General features: G+C 37.7%; 1 protein-coding gene across 19 annotated transcripts in view; it reads right to left on the reverse strand.

Annotated features, from left to right (window-relative positions):
- Window positions 1-24,106, reverse strand: part of LRRC7 (leucine rich repeat containing 7) — a 491,902-nt gene that overhangs the window by 106,505 nt on the left and 361,291 nt on the right. For 18 of the 19 annotated variants that reach the window (XR_012000829.1, XR_012000828.1, XR_012000827.1 and 15 more), the window contains 2 exons: window positions 19,470-19,614; window positions 14,229-14,301 (listed from right to left, as the gene is read on the reverse strand). Coding sequence is in view for 16 of the 19 variants with exons in the window: in XM_072754894.1 (XP_072610995.1) it covers window positions 14,229-14,301; window positions 19,470-19,614 (218 nt within the window). In the remaining 3 variants the exon portion in view is untranslated. Of the gene's footprint in view, window positions 1-14,049; window positions 14,135-14,228; window positions 14,302-19,469; window positions 19,615-24,106 lie in introns of those variants that run through there. The other variant, XM_072754897.1, reaches the window with a different exon arrangement.

Below are 24,106 nucleotides of genomic sequence, written 5' to 3' on the forward strand. Positions count from 1 at the left end.
TCCCGACCACACTGTGCAGACAACTTTGCAGGGCGTGAGGAGACATAACTGAGTTCTAGAAGACACAAGGACTGGACGGTGGGGATTTGCCTGCCCCTATTCAAGGGACTGACTGTACCTTCACTGCCAGGGGAGCTAAGGGGCAAGCCCGTTGACATAAATGAGGCAAGTGGTTTTAACAAAAAGGATGAGGATGTCCTAGAGGAAGTGACGCTGGTAATACACTTCCCAGGACTCTCAGAGATATTTCAGGTCATCGAAAGCACAAAGGACAGAAGCTTGGAAGCCGATTCCACCTTAAAAAGGCAATTCACCAACACATAGAAAAGACGTTCACTCCGAATTATAATTTACGCGGTGAAAAGAAGGCGAGTGCTGTTCAAACCGATCTTGAAGACTTGTTTACAAAAGACCCCACTTTAATTCTTGATGTCCCCATTGTTTTCAAAGATGGGTGAACTAGAGGAATATTAATTTTACTATTTTTCTATTTCCCTGTACACTTATAACCAACCATAATAGTATTTACTGTTTTAAAGAAGGTTTTAAAGACCTTCAGGGAGAACTATTATAGTTTTCCTTCACTGGTTATTAAGACTGTTGCATGGTCTTGGCTTGCACGGTTGTTTTCAGAGTCCTCCCCTACTGTGCAAGGTGAGAACTTCCTGCATTGAAAAGATAACGTTTTCATGGCACTCTGGGCTGTACTGAATTAATAATTTACAGTCTGGAAGAATTTTGCATCTCTGGGTTGTAGAGAAAGCGATTAGATGCAAAACACACACTCTTCAATAATCCCTGAAATTCAAAAGATTTAAACTCAGAACATTCCAGCTGACTTTGTTGATGGCTATCTTGTTAGAAATAACTTAAGGTATTTTAATACAGGATCCTCTATGAAAAGTTATATCACATTTGCTCAGATTATCACTGGCTTTCAAAAGATAATCAAAATAAGTGAAATCGGTCACCAGCGAAAGACAAATACTGTGTGACCTCAATATGTGGAAAAGCTAAAACAACAAATTTGAACTCATAGATACAGAGAACAGATTGGTGATTGCTAGAAGGGGGGGTAGGGCACAGGAGAAATAGATGAATGTGGTCGAGAGGTACAAACTTCTAGTTATACAATAAGTAAATAAAGCCAGTCATAAAATAAATAAGCCATGTGGATATAACGTGCAGTATGGCAGTGACTACATGTAATAACACCGTATTGCGTGTGTTAAGGTTGTTAAACGAATAGATCTTAAAAGCTCTCATCATAAGAAAAAAAAAATTTTTTTGTAACTATGGATGGTGATAAATGTTAACTAGACTATCGTGGCGATCATTTCATAGTATAAACAAATGTTGAATCATTATGGTGTACCCCTGAAACTAATATGATGTTGTATCAGTTGTATCTTAATAAAAATATATTCATTATACTTTTCTGCAAAAAAAAAAGACCTGAAGTTGCCCCACTTTTTTGAATTGCTCTCTGTAGTCTATAATTGTACACATTAAAAGGAAAAACATACTACAAAGAAGGTGTAAAGTATGTGAAAGCAGTGCTTTCCAAACCTCACAGTGCCCATGAATCACCAGAACTTACTAAAATGCAGGTTCAGGTTCAGCGGTTGGGGGTTGGGGTGGTCTAGATCCTGCGTTTTTTTTAATAAATTAATTTTTATTGGTGTTCAATTTACCAACATACAGAATAACACCCAGTGCTCATCCCATCAGGTATCCCCTCAGATCCTGTATTTGTAATACGTTCATAGGTGACGTAAATGCGCTGGTCCTAGGACCACACGCTGAGTTAGCAGGAAGGCTTTAAATAAAGCTCTTGCAAATATTTCAAGAGTGGCATTCCAGCACACACACACACACACACACACACACACACACACACACAGAACAGACATGCTCATAAAAGCTAAAATCTATATGGATATCGGAAGGGGTGTGCTCAGTAAAGGTTTCCCTTAGTTCCACGGCAGGACTACCACTGAAGCATGCTACTGGAGGTAGTGATGTTTGAAATTAAGCAACAATAACAGTATTGACTTAATTTTCTAAAAATACGCTCTACATTTTTCTCTAGTTTGGTCTTAATAAATTAATTTTGGCTGGGAAGATATTAGTGTGTCATTAACCCTCAATTACCTAGCTAATGAGGAGGAAAGACTGTGACTGTACTACATGGGTTATCTATGATTTCACTTTAGCGTCATTCATGACTCTTAGAAACCATTAGATACTATCAAATATTCCATTAGTGTAGATGCTAAGAAACATAAAAATAAATGGCTTTGGGCTCTACTTTCTTCGTTTGGTTTCAACTCAGTAGGAATAATGTAATTCAATGGAAAATAATTCAGATAGGCTTGGGTTCTAATTTTAGTGGGGCCACTTAATAGCTGAGTGACTTTTCTCATCTATAAAATTGGTTGATAATGATTAATACAGAGAGTTTCAAAGAGGATTAAGTGTATGCTAAGGTCCTGCTAGACATACCGCGCTTTTTTCTTTTTTTTTTCTGGAAATCCAGTTTATTTTCCATGTGTGGACAGATCCAGTCAGTGTGATCAGTTTTTCTGCATGTGTAATAATTTATTAAAATAAGCTTTCCCACAAGACTCTTCCATCAACTCTGAAAGCCCTGGTCTGACAACATACACAAATAAAGTTCTTGAAAATCGCCTCTTAAAACTTGGAAGGAAGTGTGTCAAGTCTTTCCTGTAACGTTAACCGAACTACAAATGGCTAAAGAGCAATTTATGTTTTAAAAGGTGACTAGTACAACACTTGAGTTCAGGAAACTAGTGTTTTAGTGCACTAAAATGACCTGTCCCAAGGTGGAGGGTGTACTGAAAATAAATCTTGAATAATGTTTCTGAACTATGTAAGAGTTACCCCATGATAGTCCCTTTTTAAAATGAGTTTTTTCATATAAACCAAACCTTCTAGTAGACAAAATGTAAAACTACCTGCAGTTGATTAGTAAGGCATCAGAGCTACACAAATTTAAGAGGATGTGTAGAATTTAATTTAATTGTATTCACAAAGATTTAGTAGAAAGGGATACACAGGCATAACTTGGAGATAGGGTGGGTTTGGTGTTGTAAGGCGTACAAATGAAAATATTCAAGCATCATGGCATTCAGACCACAAATAAAGTGAATGTCACAATAAAGTAAATTGAATGAATACTTTGGTTTTCCTAATAATATTTTGGGGCATGTGAAAGTTATGTTTACACTATAGTTTATGTCTAAAAATCTAAGAAAATGGACATACTTTAATTAAAATTTTTTTTTTTTTTTGCTATAAAATGCTAACCACCATCTGAGCTTTCAGTGAGTCATAATCCTTTTGCTGGTGAAGGGTCTTGCCTTGATGTTGATGGCAGTTGACTGATGGATGGTGGTTTTCTGAAGGTTTTTGTAAAATTTCTTAAAATAAGACAACAATGCATTTTGCCATGTCCATTGACTCTTTCTTTCATGAGTCATTTTTCTGTGACGTGATGCTGTTTGGTAGCATTTGATATACAGTAGGATTTCTTTCAAAATTGGAGTCGATCCTCTCAAACCTTGCTGCTGCTCTAGTGAGTACGTTTATGTAATATCCTTTGTTGTCATTTCAGTGATCTTCACAGCGTCTTCACCAGGAGTAGATTCCAGCTCAAGAAACCACTCACTTGGCTCAACCATAAGAGGCAACTCCTCGTCCATTAACGTCTGATCATGAGGTTGCAGCAACTCACTCATGTCTTCAGTCTCCACTTCTAGTTCTCTCACTGTTCCCACCACATCTGCAGTTACTTCTTCCAGGGAAGTCTTGAACCCCTCAAAGTCATCCATGAGGGTTGGAATTAACTTCTTCCAAACTCCTGTTTATCTTAATATGTTGACTTCTTCCCATGAATTACAAATGTTCTTAATGACATCTAGAATGATGACTCCTTTGTAGGAGGCTTTCCCTTGACTTTGCCCAGATCCATCAGAGGCATCACTATCTATGGCAGCTACAGCCTTCCAAATTGTATTTCCTAAATAGTAAGACTTGAAAGTGAAAATGACTCTTGGATCCACGGACTGAAGAATGGATGTTGTGTTAGCAGGTATGAAAACAACATGGATCTCGTCGTACATTTCTATCAGAGCTTGGGGGTGACTGGATGCATCATCAGTGAGCAGAACTATTTTGAAAGGCATCTTTCTAAGCAGTAGATCTCAAGAATGGGCTGAAAATATTCAGTAAATCATTTTGTAAATCGACGCACTCTCATCCAGGTTTTGTTGTTCCATTTAGAGAGCACAGGCAGAGGAGATTTAGTGAAATTCTTAAGGGCCTTCAAGCTTTGGGAATGGCAAACGGGCATTGGCTTCAACCTAAAACCACCAGCTGAGGGTACCTGGTGCCTCAGTCCAGTAAGCTTCTGACTTGATTTCAGCTCAGATTCTGATCTCAGGGTCCTGAGATTGAGCCCTGTGTCCGGTCAGGCTCTGTCCTCAGCGGAGCATCTGCTTCTCCTTCTCCCTCTGCCCCTTTCCTCCCATACACACACACTCTCTCTCTCAAATAAATAAGTAAATCTTTAAATCCAATCAAATCAAATCACCAGCTACATTAGCCCCTAAGAAGAAACTAAGACAGTCCTTTGAAACCACACATTAATTACTCCTCTCTAGTCCTAGATGGCATCTTCTTCCGATAGAAGGCTATTTCATCCACATTGAAAATCTGTTGTTTAGTGTGAATTTTCTTAGCTAGATCTTTTGGAAACTTGTTACAGTCTCTACATCAGTACTTGCCGCTTCACCTTGCACTTTTATGTAACAAACATGGCTTCTTTCCTTAAACCGCATGAGCCAACCTCTCTGTTGGCTTCAGACTTTTTTTTTGGCTTCAGACTTTTCTCCTGCAGCTTCCTCCCCTCTCTCAGCCTTCATAGACTTAAAAAGATTTTTGCTGTGTATCAGGCATCGTTGGGGCAGGCAATGTTGGGGCTGGTGTGATCTTCTATCCTGACCATGAAAACTTCCTCCATAATGGCTATAAAACTTTTTTTTTTTTTTTTTTTAATCATTGGTGTGTTCACTGGAGTAGCAGTTCTAATTTCCGTGAAGAACTTTTTCTTTGCATTCATAACTTGGCTGTTTGGAACAAGAGGCTTAGCTTTTGGCCCACCTTGGATTTTGACATGCCCTCCTCGCTATGCTAACGCATTTCTAGCTTTTGATTTAAAGCGTGAGATGTGCAACTCTTTCTTTCCCTTGAACACTTAGAGGCTGCTGTAGGGTTAGTAACTGCCCCAATTTCAATATTGTTGCAAATAGGGAAGGCCAAGGAGAGGGAGGGAGACGGGAGAACAGCCGGTTGGTAGACCAGTGACAACACAAATGACGTTTACAGTTAAGTCTGCTACCTTGCACGGGCACAGTTCATGGTGCCCCTAGGCAATTACAATGGTAACATCAAAGATCACTGATCAGAGATCACCATAACAAATATAATAATACTGAAAAAGTCTGAATTATTGAGAGAATTACCAAAATGAGACACAGAGACACGAAGTGAGCAAATGCTGTTGGAAAAATGGCACTGACAGTGTTGCTCAATGCAAGGATACCACAAACCCTCATTTGTAAAAAAACTCAGTGTCTATAAAGTACAATAAAATGAGGTATGTCTGTAATAATTAAAGGGAGAAATCTAAAATTTGTTTGGAAAAGGCAAAATAGCTTAAATAGCGTCTGCCTGAAAGCATCAGGATATCCCAGGCATTGAGACCAAACTGCAGCCAGCAGCTGGGATTGGAGTCTACAGTCAATTACTAGCGGCAATATCTTCATCAAGTTACTTAATTACTCTGTACCTTAGGTTCATCACTGGGCACACGAGGGTGAAAGCAGTAGTTAAATATGTGTTACAAGGACTAAATACAGGCAAAACACTTAGAATGGGCACATGGTGAATGCTAAGTAACTTTTGTCATTATCCTTATTTTCAGAGATTATAAAATCATTTAATGTAGGCCAGGAATCCAGTTTTAGACTCTATCCTGAATTTTCTCATCAATAGGTAAGTTGCTTGCGTAGCTTCTAAACAATGCAAGAAATTACCAAAATTGAAATTAATTCTTTTCTGTAGTGTTTACTAAATGAAACTCACCCATTTTTTAATTGGTTAAGGTGAACCTTAATTCCTTAAGGTGAATTCAGTCAAATTGTGATGGAAAAAGCATTTGTTGGGAATACTCAATCATTTAGAGGTTTTACCCGTGAAACATCTATGTTGACTAGTTTTGAAGCTATCATCATTGTCAAGACAATATACTTTTCATTTGACCGAATTTTCCCATTCTTCCAAGGTAATCACTGATCTTTCCCTTCCTTTGGTTACTTTAGAAAGCTAATTAGGTTGGTTGAAAAGAAGATCTGTAATTTTTTTTTATTATTATTATAGGAGAAAAGTACTACTCAAATGTAACATTCTATTTAGAAGTATTTTATGTGAACATTTCTACAATCTATGAGTAGAATATAGTTTTGCTCATTGCAAAAGATTCTCTATGTTCCAAGTTAGGATACTGAAAGATTTCTTAACCAACCAAAATATAGGAACATTTAATTTATGTTGCATTTATGATTTGGCCACAACCCACAAATGGTCACAATCCTAAAATACAGTGGCAGGGAGTGAAGGAGAAAATAGGAAGGAGGACAATGGCTTTTCAATGGAAATCATTGCTGATTTTGGACCTGAACTGAAATCGTATACAATTAGTGAAGTTCCATTTGATCATTTCTCTGTACTTTTCTCAAAAACTTTACTTTTTCTATAAGGATAACTCTGTCACTTTGGGAAATACATTATAATCTTTTTCTTCTGTATTTTAAATTTTTCCCTAGGTCTTTAGACTTTACAACCAAATACTACGATTCTAAAGGCTTGTCCTTGAGGACTCTGCCAAAAAGCGTAGAAACAGTTTCAAACAGTGCTTTTTTTGAGAGTATCTTTTATAAGTTTAAAATATGGGATTCCTGGGTGGCTCAGGGGTTGAGCTGCTGCCTTTGGCTCAGGGCGTGACCCCAGGGTCCTGGGATAGAGTCCCGCATTGGGCTCCCTGCAGGGAGCCTGCTTCTCCCTCTGCCTGTGTCTCTGCCTTCTGTGTCTCTCATGAGTAAATAAAATCTTTAAAAATAAATAAAATAAAATAAAATAAAATAAATAATAAAATAAAATAAAATATGTACGTCGTGGACTAAATGTTCGTGTTCTACCTCCCAATTCATATGTTAAAGCCTTAACCTCCAGTGTGTACTACTTGGATATGGGCCTTTGGGAGGTGATTTGGGTTAGATGAAGTCATTGAGGATGGGGTCCTCATTATGGGATCAGCGCCCTTGTAAGAAGAGACACTAGAAAACTAGTCTCCTTCTCCTTCTCTGTCTCTCTTTCTCTTTGTATACACAAAGAAAAGGTTGTGTGAGCACACTGAAAGATGGTAGCTGCTTAGAGGCCAAAAGAGGAGACCTCAGAATGAAGTCTATCTTGTCACCACCTTGATCTTGGACTTCTCAGCCCCTAGAACTGTGATATATAAATTTATGTTGTTTATGCCTTTGGTCTATGATAATCTAATTATGGCAGCCTGAGCAGACTCAGGGTATTATTATATTTGCAAATCAGCATAAAACATTTTTCTTTTTAAACACTGGATATTTATTCGTGTTATATCCTCACACAAGTGAACATAGACAACAATAACTAAATGTCTTTTTAATTATCACTATTAATGACTATTATAACTTATTGAAGGCTATCTACCACTAGGTCTTACAATAACCTCTAAGATGAATTATTATTTCCATTTCTCAGATAAGAAAACTGCAATTTTGAGATGTGAAGTGATGTGTTAATGAGTAGAGGTCCATTAGTTAATGAGGGGAGAAGCCAGGATTGAATCGGTCTAGTTCCAAGGCTTGCAAACATTCCCCTCTGCCATACTGCTTGGGTACACACAACGGAAGAGATTAAATATACTCAAGACATGATCCCAGACTTTACGGAGCTTATATTCTAGTTGGTAAGACATGGCAAGATAATGGAAAAGTTATATAATGATACAAAAGATAGACAAGAAACTGATATAAGAAATGGAAAAATATTGCAACTTAGAGTGTTCTCTGACTTGTACGCAGAGTTCCCCAAACTTACTGTCCATGAAACTTATGTGTCATACCTGTTAAAATCGCAAGTTATAACTGTTTTGAGAATTCTAATTCAGAAAATGCTGGCCTAGTTTGTAGGTGTACAAGAACTTTAATTTAAGGAAGCTGCGGTGGTCTGGGTGAGCAGAAGAGAGAATTAAGTTCTAAAAACAGTAAACAAATCTCTTGAATCCAAATCTCCAAAATGCAAGTTAACTAAGTCAATAATTTTTTACTTTATCAAACTATTTTTTGAAAACATTCACTGAATGTGTAGCACTGTCTATTTATTAATACATTTAATTCTTATGTAATCCACAACATTCTTATGAGATAGGATCATAATTATAATTTCCATTGTATGAGGAAGGATTGAAGGCTCTGTTGTTACCCAACAGCAAATCAAAGAGCCAGGTTCTGAACCCGGAAGGTCTGGCTCCAGAGCCAGAGCAACCACCCACTATGGTAAACTTCCTCTCTAAGGCAGCTTCATTTTAAACCAACATTTCTGGTAATTCTTGTACAGGCACAATAGACGAGGGTTTGAGAAGATAGTTAGCTGATAACTGAAAGCTGGATCTAGATAGTTGTTCTCAAATTTTAGCAGGCATCGGAGTCCCCTGGAGGGCTTGTTTACACAGATTCCCGGCCCAATGCCCATAGTTTCTCATTCAGCAGAGCTGGGATTGTCTCAGAATGTGCATTTCTAACAAGTTCCCAGTTGAAGCTGATGCTGCTGATCAGCCCATCACATGCTGACCCCAAACTTACTGTTTACCGCCAGTTTAGATGAGACTATAGAAAAGCCTGAATATTTGTGTTAAAGAATTTGGACTTTATTCAGTGTAGGGTGTGTGTGTCTGTGTATTGTCTTAATTTTTTTTGACTAATATAACATTGTGTGACAGAAAATTCAAAAACTGCAGAGAGTATATGATAAAAGCAAGTCTCCCTGTTTATTCTATTCACCAGCCCCCACAACCTCCTCCCTAGAGCGGTGTACATTTCTAATCTCTTACATATCCTTTCATGATTAGAAAACAGAGGGAAAATGTTTTTTTAGCTTTCAGGTACCTAGAATAAAGTTCACTTATTTTCTTGTTATAACAGTTTAGTAAGTAGACTGCTGGAGCTGACTATCTAGGGTATTGACATCATAGGGGCTAAACATTGGATCCAAAAACTAGAGGGTTTTAGGTGTAGGTAGAGACTTTAAATGAGGAAACTAAGCGAACAGAGGGGTCAAATAACTTGTCCAAGTTCACACTTACTAGTGGCATAGCCAGGGTTCATTCATACCCATATTGTTCAACTCCAAAGCCAGTGCTCGTTGCATTTTCCCTCAAGAATTTGAGGCCCAGTGAGAAGAAGGGGCTTACCTGCTTTGCTTAGATTTTCTGATTCCCAGTCCAACAGTCTTTCTGTTTGACCATACTCTGTGAGGTAAGGACTTTCTAAGATTTCCATTCAGATATTTGAGTTTTTATTGCTTTTGACCAAGGCTATGAAGCTAAGAAGGAGAAGTATGCAATTTCTCTTCCTATAGATGATCCTTTGTCTCTAGAGCAGTGGGATCCATTAAGTACCAAATATTATAAAACATGTGACTCATATATATTAAGAGGCATCAGAGGTCAACTAACAGCTTAGCTTTGAAATCTGTTGACTTCTCTCAGCCTCTGTCTCTGTAACTGGTGATGGGGAAGGGGAGATCATAATACACATAGAATACTGTTAATGGGGGCTTTAACTAAATAACAATGTGTGTAAAGCACCAAAAGTGGTGTTTGGCACAATGTGAGCAAAAAAAAAGAAAAATGTTATTTTTCATTGTACATTCAGTTCTTAGGGTGGCTGCAACTCCTAGGTACAAACTAAAATTTGACAACAAAAATGATCAATTTTACAAGTCATTTTGCACAAAACCTAGGGAATCCATTTCAACTGTGAAAAAATGTTCAAAAATTAATTCTTCTAGCAATTTTTAATATTTGGACTATTAAAAATGACCAGAGACAATTCTAACATATTAAAACATTCTAAGAGTAGAATGGGAGTATCACTACAGCTAGTCTTAACATTTCCAGGATTTTGGTGTCCAGAGTTCTAGGTAGAATGTTTCATAATAAAATGCAGACTATTCTACTGTTTATAAAAGCTTTTTGATGTGACGTGGAATGCCATTAAATAAGATCATAATCAAATTTCACCTTTAGCCTTGCACTAAACTTCTGATCAATTCTGAATTTCCTAAGAAAAACCAACCTATTGTTATTATTGTTGTTATTCTTACTTCATACAGATTGCTTATTAAGGTATACTACAAAATTTTAGATAGTTTGTTTTTTGCCACATATGCAAATTCAAAACATTTGTATGCAGGTGCTACCTTACAGTGAGAACATAAGTTAGATAATGGCTCTCGTACTTTTACTATACAAAACATGATGGGATATAGAACAGATATCTTCAAACTTGTCGATCTTAGGACCCCTTTACACTCTTAAAAATCATTGGCAACCCTAAAGAATGTGTGTTTATATTTTTTATATTTATCGATATCGACTATATTATAGATTAAAACAGGAGTTTTAAACATAATTATTACCTGTTAATAATAGTAAACCTATAAAATGTTAAATAACACATTTTTATTCAAAGTAACCATATTTTTCCCAAACAAAAACATTTAGTGTAAATGGTGATGCTGTTTTTATTTTTGTAAATCTCTTCAATTTTTGGCTTAATAGATGGCACTGGATTTTCATATCTGCTTATGTGTTCAATCTGCTGTGACATAGTGTTTTGACTGAATTATACGTAACACAATCCAGCCCCCCACAGATATGTAGTTGAAGAAAAGAGGAATATTCCAATAGTTCTTTTGAATAATTGTGATTATTCTTTGATACTAAACCAAAACTCAACAAGTGGTAGTTTTTGAGGGGATAACTGCAATGTAAAATCTGAAATGATATCAATGAATTTCTTATTCTTCATATCAATACATCACAAGCAACTGGTCTGTTTTGTATTTTGAATGGGTCTCTTACTTGTACCTGATCTTGTAACTCATGCATTGGTCATTTGGAAATACTACTTCATTTTCCAGATGCTGACACATTTCATAATATAATATCAACAAATTACATTAACTTATATCACACTATCATACCAGAAAAGCCTGTAAGTATTGGAAAGCTGTCAAGCTCACAGTGGCAGATAGGAATTTTCCAAAATTCCAATTTTTGCTTGATAGCTCAAATTTTACTGTCAGTGACAAATACTGTCAGTTGTTTTCCTGGCAGTGACAAGCTCACTTTGTTCATTTTTTGATAAAATGTCTTCCCAAAACCCAAGTTTAAATAACCAGTTTGTCAGTCATTCTTTTTCTTAAAGACTATTTTTTTTAGAGCTGCCTTAAGTTCACAGCAAAATTAGAAGGAATAGAGATTTCCCATATGCTTCCCACTGGCTTCTGTTTGTTTGCTCTTTCAATGTTTTTTGTGTATGTTTTAGTTCATTCTTCTAATACTTCCCCTCTATTTTCCCTGAAACAATAATCAAAGGAAGATAATGGCATTTAAAAATATCTGAAAAAATGATCTTTTATGACTAGATTCTTAACCTCTATCCTTAGAAACCAGTAATCAACTTTTGAATCGAATAGGCCCATTTATCTTTGATGAATCTTTTTCATACTTTCAAAGACAAATAATTTTATTAATTTTTAAAAATTAAAATGAAGACTATGCAAATGACCTAGCACCCAAATTCATTACATGCTAAAAAAGCAACTTTTCTTTGTGCATTTTTAGTTTATCAAACTTCTTTAATTTGTCTTCACAGATGTAGGGCAATTAGTTTATATGACTTTATATAAGAAGTGTGAACATAAGGGTCAAAATACCAATCATGGCCTTGGTAGAGATAAATGGAGTTGAATTTAGTTTACTTGAATATTGACCTAAAGAAGAAAATTAGTACCTAAGACTATAATTAGATAGGACGAAGTTTTTAAAAGCATCAGAATGATAAAGATGATTAGTTTTATGTACCCCAAAAGAAAGTTAATTTCCCTCTCTATTGGAGAAAATGGGAGTAAATGTAGGGAGAAACATACTGCAATGGTATGGGCATTAAAATACTAAAAATAGTTAATATTTTTTAAAAAATTGAGATGTTTACTACTTTCCAAAATTTGAATATTGGAATTTGAATTTAGCCAAATTGTTCTGCTCTTTGGAAGTGAGATTTTTCCATATCAGTGGTTACTTGCCAATTTGGAGCAAGGGAGGGAGAGAGAAAAGGGTATGAGAAACCTTTGGGATTAAAGATTATGTCCACCATCTTGATCATGGTGATTATTTCATGGCTTTATATCTACGTCAAAACTTATCAAATTGTAGACTTTAAATATGAATATTTTATTACATGTCAATTATACATATTGAATCTCACTTTGAAAAATGGCCAAGCTTTCCCCATCCCCCAAACATACCCAGATCTGTTAAATTATGGATTTATGTAATTTTTCACACTGACATGTGGGGCATGATTCCTATAGAATGGCCTTACATAATTTTAGAATGAAGAGAGCATATTGATTTCTCCCTTGACACAAGTCATAAACAAAAGCATTTCAATGAAACATTGATAAAAATATATATTTCTTAAAGAACCGTGAACCAAATGTTAGTGTCAACATAAAACTAGGAAGAAATTGTTCTCAAATAAATGGAATATATTGCATCCTTAAAAGGCAATGATGGCCTTTCATCCTGAAGCTTTCAAAAGTGCAAGCTAATAGTATAATGCTAAGCAAGATAAGTCAGAAAAAGACAAATAGCATATGCTTTCTACTCAAGTTAGAATTTACGAAACAAACAAACAAACACCAAGCTAAGGAAACAAAAAAGAGAGAGAGAGAGAAACCAGGAAACAGACTCTTAACTATAGAGAACAAACTGCTAGTTACCAGAGGGGAAGTAGCTGGGGGTGGATGGGTGAGATAGGTGACGGGGATTGAAGGGTGCACTTGTGTGACCAGCACTGAGTGATGTATGGAATTGTTGAATCACTATATTGTACACCTGAAACTAATATAACACTGCAGGTTTACTATACTGGAATTAAAATAAAAACCTAAAAAGTTTTTTCAAAAATAACCACACAAAATTTGTAATAAAAGTTGAAAGAAACTCAATAAAATTTCCTCCAAAGTATAAAAAAATTCAATCTAACAAGCTCTGCTGCATTTTCATTTGATTATTTAGTATTTCATATTTATTTCTTTTCCCTTTTTCATTTTTTTTCTTTTCTTTCAAATTTTTATTTGACTTCTAGTCAGTTAACATATAATGTAATACTGGCTTCGGGAGTAGAATTTAGTGATTCATCACTTACAAATAACACCCAGTGCTCATCACAACAAGTGCCCTCCTTAATACCCATCACCCATTAGTATTTCATGTTTAATGTTAGCATTGATACAACAGAATTGACATCTGCCATTTTAAAAAATGCAAACTAAACAGATGCCTATCTCTTCAGCTTCTAAAAATACATTAAACTTCTATGAATATCAGTTAGCAATAGCTATTATATTATTATAAATAACACTCACAGTACTATTATATAGTATTATTACTATAAACAATTACTAACAAAATGTATAAATCACTTACAGTGTAATGGTAACATATACAAACTACAGAGCTTTATACAAACTGATTTGACTTCATAAGACATATTCAAGTGAATTTTGAGCTGCTCCTCGGTCAAGACCACCAAATTAATAGTATCTGGGAAATTACAGGCAATAACATAATTAAATATCCAGGTAATCCCTTTGCTCACCAATGAGTCATAGTTATTTCCTCATATTGTATAGTTAGGTCTCAGTGCAATATTCAGATATAAACCTAAATTAAGATAGAAAATGTTTTGTAAAGAAAATTGAACATATCCTTTTGTGTGGCTTAGCGGGGCCAACTGGTATGAAACTGTGTCACTTACTTTCCGATCGTGTTGGGTAGAATTGTAAGTTGATTGTCATCTACTTTGAGAGTAGTTAGTTTTTTCAACAGTCCTAAGAGAGAGAAGAAGGCTGATTAATACCTAAGAACAGATCTCTGACCGGACGTACAGTATGAAAGAAAAAGAATCACTTGTGGTGACTATTTGTCATGCCACTTGGCTCTACTCTGCTAACACAAACTACAAATATATTTGTATGTAGTCCAGTTGCAAGACCTTCACTGGCATCAGTGGGAGCTCAGGTACGTCAATGCAGACAGACCAACACAGGGCTGACAGCAACGCCACCGCATTTCCCTTATCTATTACGCTGCAAAGGGACCAGATGAACACTTTCAAGCCGGCTGTGATTTAATATTTAATTAACTCCTAAGCACTGATCACTAACATTCCTGTTGTGATACAAATTAAAAACAAATCTGAAGTGTACCTAATAATCAACAAACGGGGACTGGGGTGTTGCGCAATGCAGTGGGTTATAATTATGGACTTGGAAAATTTCGACATATGACCTCATACTCTTTTCGTTACCATAAATCCCTGACTTGGATCAGCAAAAAGCACTAAAAACTTGCAATTTTAATATACTGAGTAGAACTGGCCAAGAATTGGTTTCAACTATTTATATTTCACTGTCAGATTTATGCCTTCCATACCCTCAGTGACTGCTCCATTCCCGGGGTTTTAATGAGTGATGGGCACAGAGTAACTGAAGAACAGCTTCCTTCATGGAGCCCCAGGGCAGTAGCTGTGTGGCCTAAACAGCCAACGTCCAAGGGCAAAGCGTGGTTAATTTTTTGTTTTATGTTGGAAATATGCATATACGCTGTAGGCTACTTGTTTTACAGAAAACTTGTTATTTTTTAAGAATTTTCAGTTTTTTTTTCTTTAATCCAACAGAGAGAAAGAGAAAAGTTGCTTTGCTGGATATAGTAGGTTTCGTGGTCAAATGTGTTTGGGAAATGCTACATGAAACCACACTAAACATACTTCTGTAATGAAGTTTTTCCAGGAGCTTTTCCTGTATCCGTGCAGCAATGTGACCCCAAAGTGACTGTGGAGCGAATGTGAGCGTGCAGGGCGCCCTGTACAGCCAGCGATTCGTGCACTTGCCCTGGGAAGCTGCTGCAGATCACGCCCACCCACCTCCAATGTTCTCAGGATTCCTTAAAGGCACAAAGTAAGTCAGAACAAGATGTGGAATAAAACGTGATTATTGTACTTTGAATTCCAGCATGCTCCTCCGCTACATGCTCTGTAGAAGCACCCAGAGTCCCTGCTCCCCCGGAGAGAAGGGTGCTAGTGGAAGGGCAGCTGCTTGAGGAAATGTCCACACAGTAGCAGAGCTTAACACGCCAGCCTGAGCCCCAGGATACGGGGCCGAAAGAGGGCACCGGGGAAAGAGGCGACTCTCCCGGGGTCCTTCATCCCCCAAGGGTGCTCGCCCACTGCCGTGTTCATGTTTAAAGGGTGACTGCATCGCTCCAGCTTCTCTGGTGTGTATGTGAGAAATACCAGCCTTGGAAACACAAAAGAGCGTGTTCATCGGTTGTGAAAAGAAAACAGGGGGTGATGGATTACAGCCAAACTTTACGCCTTGGTGGTCCTTACCAAGCGGCTGCACCTGCCCACAGTGGAGCTAGGGGAGGGCTGACGGTCTCACCAGCCCCACTGGGTCCTGAGGAGTTGGGGGCTGGGTGACAGATGGCCTTTAAGAGAATCACAGTGCCAGAGTCTGAAAGTGGTGGTGACAAGTCTTGAGGCACGCTAGGGACTAAAACCGAAAGGTTGATGCAACAATTTTTTGAAGGACGCAGGAGTGGCTCTGACCCCCCCATGGAAGCTTCTGCAGCTTTAAAGGTGGAAGCCAGCTAGGTCTCTTTGCTTAGCTCCGTGTCTGCTCAATTGGGGTGCGGCTACTTTGTCACTCACGTATTCTATCCAAGGGGATGCTCTTTGGACACATTCTGGAGCTTCTATAGCCACACGGATGTCCCTGGAGCAGAAAGAGGACCTCACCCTCACCTTCACTGCTCATGACTTCTCCCAGCAGATCATTCCTTTACTGCATTTCTGTACCATGTCTGCTTGGACTTTCCTCTTCTACCCTACAGGAATCGAAGGTGTTGAACCCTGTTCCTTCCCGCTCTTTGTGCCCTTCCCTAATTCCCCACCTCTTTACCCGACTCTGCCAACGTAGAAGTACTGAAGGGAAAGAAAAAGGAAGCTTCTTACTATGATTTCAGCTACTTATATAAATGTGTAATAAGCAGCAACGTATGAAACATTACTATGATTTGTTATAAAAATTAGCTTATGTTTACATGGCATTTACGTGTAGGCAATGGAGTTTTGAAAGCCAAATAGCTGTGCGCTCATCAAATTTAAGATGACAACGATAGCTAACATGAGCACTTACTATGTGCCAGGTACTGTTCCAAGCAATTTTGCATGTATGAATTCATTTATTGAATTCATCCAGGAGGCAGGTGGTCTGACTGCTCTACTTAATAGATGAAGAAATTGAGCACAGAGAAATTACGTAGCTGGTCTAAGGTCACAAAGCTAGCAAGATAGAAAAGCCAGAATTTGAACTCAGGTGACTCGACTACTAAACCTGTGAATAAGATAAATCATTTTGGAAAGTAAAAAAAAAAAAAAAAATAATAATAATGAAAGCTCTATCTAGAAGAGTAAAAGAGCCCCTTTCATTTTCCCTGGAACCAGACAAGGAAAGAGACTCAGCATATGGGTTTTGTTGAGTGCATCACCCCATTCAAATATCTCACAGCTGCAGAGGAACTAACGTTGAGGGGAAGGAAGGAAAGATTTTAATTTTAGTTGCTATTTTCCATTATTAATTGACTCTATGAAATTTCTTATCTTTACTGTTCTCCTAAATGTTGGGAGCCCGATGAAGTCCAAATAAAGAAGCCAAGAGGCAATTCCCCATCCAGTGAGAAGCAATTCTTTTAGGGCCTTAGAACACAGCTCTGTCTCCTATCCAGACGCTTCTCTTGACCCAAGAAAGGAATTTTTGGAGGAAAGTTAGCCATTTTGGAGGAAAGTTAGCCTCCCTACAATCAGGGAGTCAGGCAACTCTGCAGATGCACAAATGTAATTTTCTCTGAAAGGTCAATAGGGTCCAAAGAGACAGCCTGAGGAGTAAGCTGTTACAACAAAGTTACCGGCCTCATTTGAGCCATTCAGATTCTTAATGAAAGTGTTCAATACACAGGGCCACCTACCGATCCTGTCTGCTGCTCCTAGCCAACTACCCAGTCTGACCTTTTCTACCACCCTCCATTCTGTCTGCCCCGCACCGCGAGAAGGCTGATTTTCTAGGCTGCTTTCTGGAAGGAAGATATTTTAAACAAATAATTATATCATCTTTTATTTCACTATGTACCATTTTCATTTCCAGGATTTCTAATTGTTTTTTTCTTCATAACCCCCTATTCTTAGTCAGTTTTTGTCTTTGTTTTAGAAGTTCTTATTTTTATGAATGTTATTCTAACTTTTGTCTATTCGAGGATCTACACATACCTAAAAATCATTTTTTAGGTATGCTTGATGACGGGTTTCTCCTGGTAAATTATCCCATTTGAGTTTTTTGTTGTTAAAACATTAGTTTTCCTTTAGGATTTTTGTTTGCATGCTCATTCGTGAGGGTGAATGTTTTCTCCTTACCTATGCTCATCCCTCCCTGTCTGGCAGTTTTCTGGCTCCCTACCCCCGATCCCAGGTGTCTGGAGTTCAGAACCAGGGTTCACCTTAGGCGACATGAAGCTCTCAGCCCATGTGGATAGTGCAGATCCAATCCGAACTAGCTGTGACTTGCCAGGGTTTTCAGCAGTGAATCTGTTATCTGTTCTTTCCAACACTAGGTCCATATAGTGGTTGTAGATTGTTCAGGCTCTCTTCACAGAAAAGGGGTTGTTGCCTCAATCTCCTGTGCATTTGGACTCATCTGTTATGCTTATAGCACCTTTTTTTTTTTCACTGCAGAAATGGAACTTACAGCTCTTTGTGGTCTGGAGCCCTTTAGGCCTAGGGTCATCTCTATATTCCCGTTCTAGCTCAGGTTGAGGTAGATGTTCATTCTTCTTAATAAGCATGGCTAAATTATCTTATTTGCTGAATATTTAAGAAACCCTCATTATAAACTAGGGATAGTTCATGGTACTGAGGAGGCAGTAAGGAACAAAATTATATTCTTCAAATATAAGTAATTTTTCTATTCTCTTTACATCTTTGAAGATATACAGCTTGGTGATCGAGTGGTAGTACGAGGCATGTATCTTGACCAGATGGTCATCTCTGTCATCTTAAACCAAGGTTGCTCTTTTTAACCATTAGACTTCCTCACCTTCTACAACATAAAACAGTGTTTTCTAAACTTATCTTACTACAAGTTTCATCTAAGATGTTTAATAAACACAAATCAGAGGACCCATCACAAACTTACTGAATCAGAATTTTCAGAGAAAGAGTCTGGAAATGTGTAAGTGTTCAATAAAGCTCTCAGATAACTCTTCTAATGGAATGAGCTGGAAAATACTGTTATAAAGTATGTGATTATATAAATAAAAAAATTATCAAATCCAGATAGAAAGAAAACCTAGCCTGCTGTGTTAAAACTACTATATAAAAGATCTATAACAAAAATGGATTGGGTGCTTACGCATATTAAGACCAATTCTCTGCTGTCATGAATCTTAACAGCATATAAAAGACAATATATCTGTTTTTAATAATAGAACCACAAAGAGATTTTATATTTATTATACTTCTTTATGTCATTTCTAGATTATAGCAGTGTTATAATAGTATTGAAAATAGGAGATGGCAGGACCCTGTGGATAGAAGCTACTCTAATTCTATGGTGATAAAAGGAGACATGCATAGTCATCAAATCATTCTAAATATAAGAAATATACTTTTTATAATAACACTTTACAACTTAAAATATCTGAATTTTAAAAAAATCAATTTGGTACGATCATTTTAACAGGAGAGCCTTCTTGAATTTGTTAACTAGTGTTACCATTTCATTTTAAGATATTGGTAAACTACTATTTTTACATCTTGCATAATGAACTTGGTAATTTATTAGTATCAGGCAGGCTAAGAGCATATTCCCTATAACTACTGACCAACTAGGACTAAGCCAAAAAAGACAATGATATATTTCATATAAACATTCATGAATATTCTCACCTATAGAGTCAGGCAACTGTTGCAACATATTGGATGACAGTAAGAGGTCCTCAAGGGCTTCACATCCAGAAATTTCCATGTCAACCGTTTCTATTCTGTTTTTTGACATATCCAGGTATACCAACATCTTTAACTTCCCTATAGACTTGATAACATTGCATAAACTCAGGGTTAGTTGAGAAACTTTCACAAGACATTTGAAAGTTATAAAAAGCACAACACTGTAAAACTTATTTTAAAAGCAGCTACAATAATAACAAGCATTGGCAGGAATGTAGAGAAATCGCAATCCTCGTACACTGCTAGCAGGAATTTAAAATTGTGCGGCTACTTTGAAAAACAGTTAGAAAATGTTGGAGTTTCTGTATGACCCAGCCATCCCTAGGCATATACTCAAGAATGCAATATAAGTCCACACAAAATCGTAAATGTTCAAAGCGGTATTATCCACAGTAGTCAAAAAATGGAAACAATCCAAATGCCTATCATTTGATGAATAGATAAACAAAATGTGGTATATCCTCATGTTGTAATATTATTTTGCAATAAATGCAAATATATGCTACAAAATGGATGAGCCTTCAAAACATATGCTGCGAAAGATGCCAGTAACAAAAAATCCACCTGCTGCACGATTCTATTTATATGAAACGTCCAGAATAAGCATCTCTATAGAGACAGAGAGCGGATTAGAGTTGCTGGAGGTTTGGGGGGAAGGGGACATGGGATTGATTGGGACTAGCTTCAAGGTTTCTTCTGGGGATAATGGAAATGTTCTAAAATTAGATTGTGGTGATGGCTATTTAACCATGTGAATATTCTAAAAGCCACTGAATTATATATTTTAAATGAGTGAATTTTATGGTATGTGAATTATATCTCAATACAACAATCTCGACACTGCAGAAGAAATCAGCCAATCAATCAATCAAAATAAAGATTGCCACCCAAATAACATATGTTGACATGTTGATTCTTACAATTCCAAACACATAAAAAAAGGTTTTAAATCATGATTTGGACTTTATCCTACTAAACAGTTTCAATATTTTGTTCATTCAACAGTTCTTTTTGAGGATCTACTACGTGTCAGGGCTTGTGTTACACATGGAAAAACAATCATAAAGAAGTCAACTAAGTATGATGAGAGACTTGTCATGATACAGACAAAGTCTTTGATTCTTACAGAGCTCGTAGTAGTGGAGGAAACTGTCAAATAAACAAACAATTATGATTATTTATAATGGTAGCAAGAAAAACTAGCATGTGTAGAATGCCGTAGAAGCACAGGGCTGCAAACTGCCTGGAAGACATAGCTTGTCAAGAAAAGGAGAACCTGCACCCGGAAGAGAAAATGACTCAGACACTCACAGCAAAATGTGAAAAATCATGGCATGTGTGAGGAAGAGTGGGAAATTTGATTTACAGCATTACAAGAAGCCAGGTGTTAAAAGGCCTTACGTGTTATGTGAGGAGATGTAAATTCTAGCGAACAGGCAAGGAAAGCTGCTCAAGGCTTTTAAGACAGAATGACACGATCAGATTTGTGCTTTAAAACACTGCCTTCAGGGAGCTGTGGAGGAAAGATTCATGGTGGGAGTGGCGGAGACCCATCAGAAGGTTCTGGAAACATGGCAGCTGAGGAGATGAGAAGGACCTGAGTTAAGGCAGCAGATGTGAGCATGAAGAGGGGACGGGCTTGAGAGAACTTTAGAAGTGGGAGAATTAGATTCGCAAGTAACTGCTGAGGACAGGGAAGAACAAAGTCCTACTGTGAACAGGAATTACGGGGACTGCTTAGCTGGGACGTGGACCACGGGAGTCAAAGCAAGATGAAAGTCCTCATTTTCTTTCTCTTTCAGGGCATGTTTTGCAAATAAATGCCCCCCACACACCCGCGTTCAGTGGGTCATCTGTCCTTCTAACCTACCTGGGCACACTTTAGTATATTGTCTCTAATTATTTGACAGAGTGGAAATAAATAAGTCAATAAACTTATTATGCACATAAGCACACCCTCGGTACTGTGCTGAGTACCTTACATATATTATTCGATTTAATATTTCATATCCTGGCTGCTCCAAATGTGTTTTGCAGACCAGCAGCATTGGCACCGTCTGGAAGCCTGTCAGGAATGTGGATCTCAGACCCACTCCAGACCTACTGAATCAGAATCTGCACTTTGGCACACATTACAGCTTAGTAATTATGTGATGTCACACACTGGGTTCCCTGGAAAGCAGAGACAAAGAGAAGTTTATGCGAGAGTGTCCTTGGGATCAATACCAGTGGAAAGATAGAGGGAGAAAGGAAGCATGACTGGGCAGATGCAGAAGCCCAGCTGTGATGGGTCTTGAGGGAGTCTGCAGCCGGCTCTTCAGGGCTCACTAAGCTGGGATTGCCCTGTATTTGTCCTGAGGAAGACTGAGGAGCCAGACCTTTATCACCAGTCGCTGGGTGGAAGTCTCCCAGAATAGGGATGTGACCCGGGTAGGGAGGTTCTGTTCAGCTGGAGCAGTTCCTGAAGAAGGTGGAGAGCTGTAAGTAGCATTCCCAGAAGCTTCAGGAATAGAGTCAGTTCTTCATTCCAAGAGGATGATGCATGCCAGCATCTACTACCAGTAACCTTCTAAGGTTTCCCCATTAAGAAGGGTGCAGCTAAGATTCAAATTCACTTTTCTCAGATGACAGACTACAAAGCCTGTTGATTATATGGGCAGTTACTGACCTCTAACTCCCTAATTAACCGAGCACATATCTGTAGCCCTGCTCCCTCCCGTCCTCCCCATGGAGGCAGAGAATGTGAGCAAGCTCTTGGAGTAGATAAACAGTGGCTAAGCTAGGAGCGGAGTAATTTGGGTGACAGGCCAGAGGGCTGAATTCCCCGCATGCCTGGAAATATGTCACTTGGAAAAACACTGTCACTCTACTTATAGATTTCCACCCTAAGGAGCTATTACGCTACCATGGCTCATTCTTCCCTTCTGGTGAGCAAGAAAAGGATGATAGATGTGGTGTGTGTGTGTGTGTGTGTGTGTGTGTGTGTGTGTGTGTTTCTTTTTTGTTTCTTTATCATGAGAAAATTTCTTTACTCTGAACCTCCTTCATTGTTATCTGTAGTGGAACTTAATATTTTGCTGTGAAGTTTCTAAACATCATTTTTAGAAGCAAAATAACACTTCGGTGTTTATTTTTGAGTCTTCTTAAACTCTCACTTTCAAACACCTTAGAAAGGCAACAGTAGCCTGGAGTGATAAAGGCTTTTGAAGTCCAATGTCTCAGAGTCCTTGGGGATATTGAATCTTGCTCCAACATCCCTCGACATAGAGGGGTCTGTATGTGAGCAGTAGAAGCAAATGAAAAGAGTAGAAGCCATCACAAACAAAAGATATTGGAGTTTGTTTAAAATCAAATATAGACTCAATGCATTATTTAGTCACATTTTGAATGACTGATCTTAGAAGGACATTCATAGGACAGCTATGTGGAAGACTAATTTTTTCATCATTATCTACTTGCTTCCCTGATTTACAAAAAACAGAGTAGCAAAATGATAGCTCAGGCTTCCCAAAGTATTTTAGAAGTATATTAATGAAAATATACTTTGATACATGAACTAATAATAAGATGAACTTGCTTTTTTCCTGTGTCTTATGACACCAAATGTTTAGGATTAATCATTCTGTGAAACTGATAGACATGGGCTAGCTAAAGGCTGCGTTCAAGATTAGCTTGTCAAAGACATGTGTTTCTAGGTACTTGCATAGCAACTATTTGCTAACACAGACATTCAGAAAGCCATGACTCTTTATGGCAAGGAGATGGGGGTTCCCACAAGGAATAGAGCAAAATAAGAAACTCAAGTGTACTAACATGAGAAATGTCCTTAAAGCACCGTATGAAAATAATCTACTCTTGAAACAGGCAAAGTAGGCAGCATTACCTGTTTCATGGACAATTTCATCACTACTTTTCCATTTAGATAATAAGGTTACTAAGGAGTTTGAGGTCTGAGTTGATTTTCAAGGTTGGATTTTGGGAATGTAATGCCTACAAAAAAGTAGGATCAACGTAATTCTCATCTGTGCCTTCTGCTGATTCTAAAGCAGCAGCATTTTGGAACATCATAGTGAACAGCAGCCTCTGGTGCTGGTTTCAATGATCACCGTCTACCTGAGGCATGACCTTGGGCCAGTTACTTAAATTAACTCTCTGTTTTAGTTTCCTCATCCATAATATAGGGATGGTAATAAACCCTACTTCATAGGATCATTATGAGGATTCAGTGAGCAAGTATTTGTAAAACACCTAGCATTTATCATGAGTGAGGCATTATCTAGGTGATTTTTAATTAATAAACATATTTAAGCGGCAGGTGTATTTTCCAACTAGACATACACCCTGATTCCTCAATCTGCACAGGGAATTGATGAGTATCTTACCTGTGTTGCCCCAAGATCTGTACATACCCTTAATATGGCGCAGATCAGGCTCTACTCTGTAGTGGAATCTAGATCTCTCTCTCTTATTATGGATGAGCTCCTCACACAAATATATTCAAGGTCATTGATTATATTATCTTTGTAACCCTAACATTAACATAGTTTTTGGTTCATAGAGGCATATTTGTAAACGGT

The sequence above is a fragment of the Vulpes vulpes genome, chromosome 3, assembly GCF_048418805.1.
Source record: "Vulpes vulpes isolate BD-2025 chromosome 3, VulVul3, whole genome shotgun sequence".
NCBI classification, from domain to species: Eukaryota; Metazoa; Chordata; class Mammalia; order Carnivora; family Canidae; genus Vulpes; species Vulpes vulpes.